The 3836-nt window shown below is 42.7% G+C and overlaps 1 protein-coding gene across 1 annotated transcript in view; it reads left to right on the top strand.

The window, feature by feature from the left end:
* Positions 1-2527, top strand: part of LOC114031672 (mucin-16-like) — a gene marked incomplete at both ends in the record, with an annotated part of 3015 nt that extends 488 nt beyond the window's left edge. Inside the window, 4 exons of the mRNA XM_027846823.1 lie at positions 1308-1373; positions 1618-1745; positions 1865-1932; positions 2355-2527. Of these exons, the coding sequence (XP_027702624.1) occupies positions 1308-1373; positions 1618-1745; positions 1865-1932; positions 2355-2527 (435 nt within the window). The remainder of the gene's footprint in view (positions 1-1307; positions 1374-1617; positions 1746-1864; positions 1933-2354) is intronic.
* Positions 2528-3836: the final 1309 nt, after the last annotated feature.

The raw sequence follows: 3836 nt of genomic DNA, 5'->3' as shown, positions 1-3836 counted from the left end.
ACTCAAGCAGTTATCAAAGGAGTTTGATGACATTCACTTATTTATTTTGTCAAACATTATTGATCACTTCCTGCATATAGAACCCAGAGATGATGCCCAGTCAATAATCATTAATTAATCTCCTACTATATGCCAAGTAATGTGCTAAGTGCTGGGAATACAAAGAAAGGGAAAAAAATTAGTGCCTGCCCTTGAGGAGTTTGCAATCTTAACTGTGTTCCCCTGTATGTTCACCTTTTTATAATACTCTTCCTCTGCAGCTTTGGGGTCAGTCCCTGTATCAACTTTCACACCTTACCTCTGATCTACAGGGCCTGGAACCTACGTAGGTAGGAATATGGTGACTTCAGTATTCTGGAAAGTGCTCACTGGGCTTTTCAAAGCTCTTGAAAGAAGGAAAAAGGAAACAGACTTTCTCCATACAAACCCTCCTTACTCTAAGAAGTAGAGGCAAGACAAGATAGGAGGCGTGACTTGGCACGTCCTCTGAGTTCTCCTGTCATAAAGACCAGACAAGATTTAAAACATTTGGTGATTTGCCAGAGAGATCCATGCAGGCACTTGGCATAAATCTTTGTATCCCACTCAAAAGATGAGGAAAATGAAAGCCCCCTCACAAAAACCCTCCTTATCTGACCAGCATTAGCAACAAAATCCATTTTTTTTTTTTTGGTGAGGCAGTTGGGGTTAAATGAGTTGCCTAGGATCACACAGCTAGTGTCAAGTGTCTGGGGTTGGATTTGAGCTCAGATCTTTCTGACTTTAGGACCAGTGTTCTATCCACTATATCACCTAGCTGCCCCCAAGAAAATCCTTTTACCTCAGTCCCTGACACCTCTTGTAATAATTCAACTTTATCTTATTCTCTGCTAGAATATGGGTCCCCACTTGGTAATCTCCACCATTAGATTGTGAGCTTCTTGAAAGCAGGGATCATAGGGCAGCTAGGTGGCGCAGTGGATACAGCACTAGCCCTTCAAGTCAGGAGGACTTGAGTTCAAATCTGGCCTCAGACCAAACACTTGACACTTACTAGCTGTGTGACCTTGGGCAAGTCACTTAACCCCAATTGCCTAAAAAGTTTAAAAAAAAAAAGCAGGGACCATCTTTTGCCTCTTTTTGTATCTCTAGCACTTAGCATGGTGTCTTGTATATAGAAAGTGCTTAATAAATGTTTTTTTATTGATTGATCAATCTTGACCGAGCCAAGCAGAGTCCTTTTCCCATCCGATGGTCTTCACTTGGTTCTGTAGTTTTACCAATTGTGGTTTTACCAGTGGTTTTCTTTCATCCTGATTTATTCTCAGCTCCTGTGTCATCAACTTTTGCTCCAGTAACATCTTCCAGTCCACTACCGATCTTTACTACCACAGGTACAAACTGTTAGCATCTCTGAATCCTTCCCTGGAGTTTCTTAATGGGCTTTGCCGTGAGATATTAGTATTTGGGGAAAAGCTGAATAAAGTGGGAAATCTTTCCTACCAGGGACATCAGTGGAACCAGGGTAATGAGTTTTCCTTCCAGAAAGGAACAGAACGGCCACTCGGTGTCCCTGGGTGTGCTAGCAGATGTGGCGCATGCTCACACGTAGATGTTTCTCTCTCTTTCTTATTTCAGTTGGTGGCACTGCTAGCCTGGAATCTTTCCTTTTAAATTTCACCATCATCAACTTACTCTACACAGAAGACATGGGGAACCCAGGTTCTGACAAATTCAACTCTACAGAGAGGGTCCTTCAGCACCAGGTTAGTCTTCCTCACTGCCCGTCCCATCCCCCCAACTGCACAGCTGCCTTCCCCATTTCTTGGTTGGGATCCGTCTTCTCTTACCCCAAGTTCACATGACTCTTTCCTTCCTTTGCCAGATCGGTCTCTTGTTCAGGAAAAGTAGCATTGGCCCCTTCTACACTGGATGCAAAGTGACTTTTTTGAGGTAAGCATTGAAATGTGTCCCTCACACCCTTGAGGATAAACCTCCAATGAAGTGTGGATAAAAAGGAAACTTGTTCACACCCTTGCCTTTAGTCTTCTTTTCTCTACTTTCAAATTCCCAAACAACTTTATCCCAGTCCCTCTTATCCATGAATTCTCAGAAAGATGCTTTCATTCGTAAGTAATGATTTAGAACAAGCAGTCTAATTTCAAGAATGTTCTATCCAATTGGGTCCTGTGGTTTCTCAGTACTTCTACCCCACACAGGTAATGCTAACTCATCAACTATTCCAAGGTCACTATCAGCCTTTCCCAGGTCACCTCAGGCACATGTTTAACTATCTCTAGACCCAGAATCCCCATCGGGTTTCTCAGCACCAATTTCATGGGTATCCATGTCACCCTCCACATTTTTTTACCTAGACCTATGAAGAATAGATTTGCAACCGGAGTGGATTCCCTGTGTACCCATCACATTGTCCCGGCCAACACTGTCTTGGACCGAGAGAAAATTTACAGGGAGCTGAGCAGGGAGACACATGGTATCACCAGGCTGGGTCCCTACGTCCTGGACAAGGAGAGTCTTTACCTTGATGGTGAGCTATCTACCTGAACCAAAATCTTGGCCACTCTCCCTGCCAAGTCTTCTACTATAAACTCAGTATCATTGTCTCTTCACATTTTAAAGCATTATTCTTTTATCCAAGCCCTAACTCCACCCTTACCCAGAATCCTTTCTTCCAATTCCTCCTTTGTTCAGTCAACTGTAAGAGACAGAACCTCCCCATACCTGATTCCCTAGACTGTCAATACTTGGTGCCCATCTGAGTTGTCATCTATTGTAGCCACAGATATTTGTACTTCATCCTCTTTTTCGGTTGCAGATCCAGCCTTTTCAGTAATTACTTGGTTGGAGAATTAGATGGCAGCAAGTAGAAGTATGGATAACATGAAGTTAGGAAGGATAGCTATCTAAGAAGTAGGATGGAATCAGGAGCTTGAAAAAGTTTCAACACACTGAAATGATGGTTCAGTTGCAACAAGGTGAAAGTTAATAAGAATCAATCTGTTCTGCAGGGGAAGGAAGTGGATTGGAAGGAGGAGGATCTGGGTTCACATCCTAGCTTTGCTATTCCTCTCAGTTTGATGGTTGACTAACTAACCTACATGGGCCTCAGCTCTGTCTTCTGTAAAATAAATGTGTTGGCCAAGATGTGGTCTGTGCCAGCTCCAAATTTATGATTCTATAATTCTAAGTTCTGTGTTTAGGATTTTTTTAAATGAAAATAAGTGTATAGATTTGGGGAGACAGGACTAGATGGCATTTTGTTTGAAACTAATAAGAGCCATCAAAGTGACATGGTGGGCAAAAACAACACTCATATGTTAATATGTTAATGCATCATCCTCGGGTGTAGGAATTCCCTCCCATGAGGCAAATTATAGCCTATCGAAAACTTGTCATCTTAGAGAGTTGCCCGAGCCTGAGAGATTAAGTGATTTTCCAGGATCACACAGTTCATTCAGTGTAAGACGTGGGTTCTGAGTTCAGATCTTCTTGGCTCTGAATTCCCAGTTCAAGCCACTTTGCCATGCTATCTCTGGTCATAAATGATTAGTCTACAACAATAGAAATTTAGTAGCCTCAAAGGAGGGAGGTGACAATCCCATTTTCCTCTGCCTTGACAAGCTGAAGCAAGTCCATTTTGAGGAGCTCCAGTCTGGAGAGGCAATTGAAAACTATAGGGTAGGGGCAGATAGGCAATGCAGTAGATATTGTCCTAATCTTAGAGTCAGGAAAACCTGAGTTCAAATCCTGCCTCACAAACTCACTGGCTGTGTGACCTGGGCAAGTCACTTAACCTCTCTGATCCTCAGTTTCCTCATCTGCAAAAGGAGGATAAT

Source organism: Vombatus ursinus, unplaced genomic scaffold (genome assembly GCF_900497805.2).
Source record: "Vombatus ursinus unplaced genomic scaffold, bare-nosed wombat genome assembly UNPS02015221.1, whole genome shotgun sequence".
NCBI classification, from domain to species: domain Eukaryota; kingdom Metazoa; phylum Chordata; class Mammalia; order Diprotodontia; family Vombatidae; genus Vombatus; species Vombatus ursinus.
This window is presented reverse-complemented; position numbering and strand designations above follow the sequence as displayed.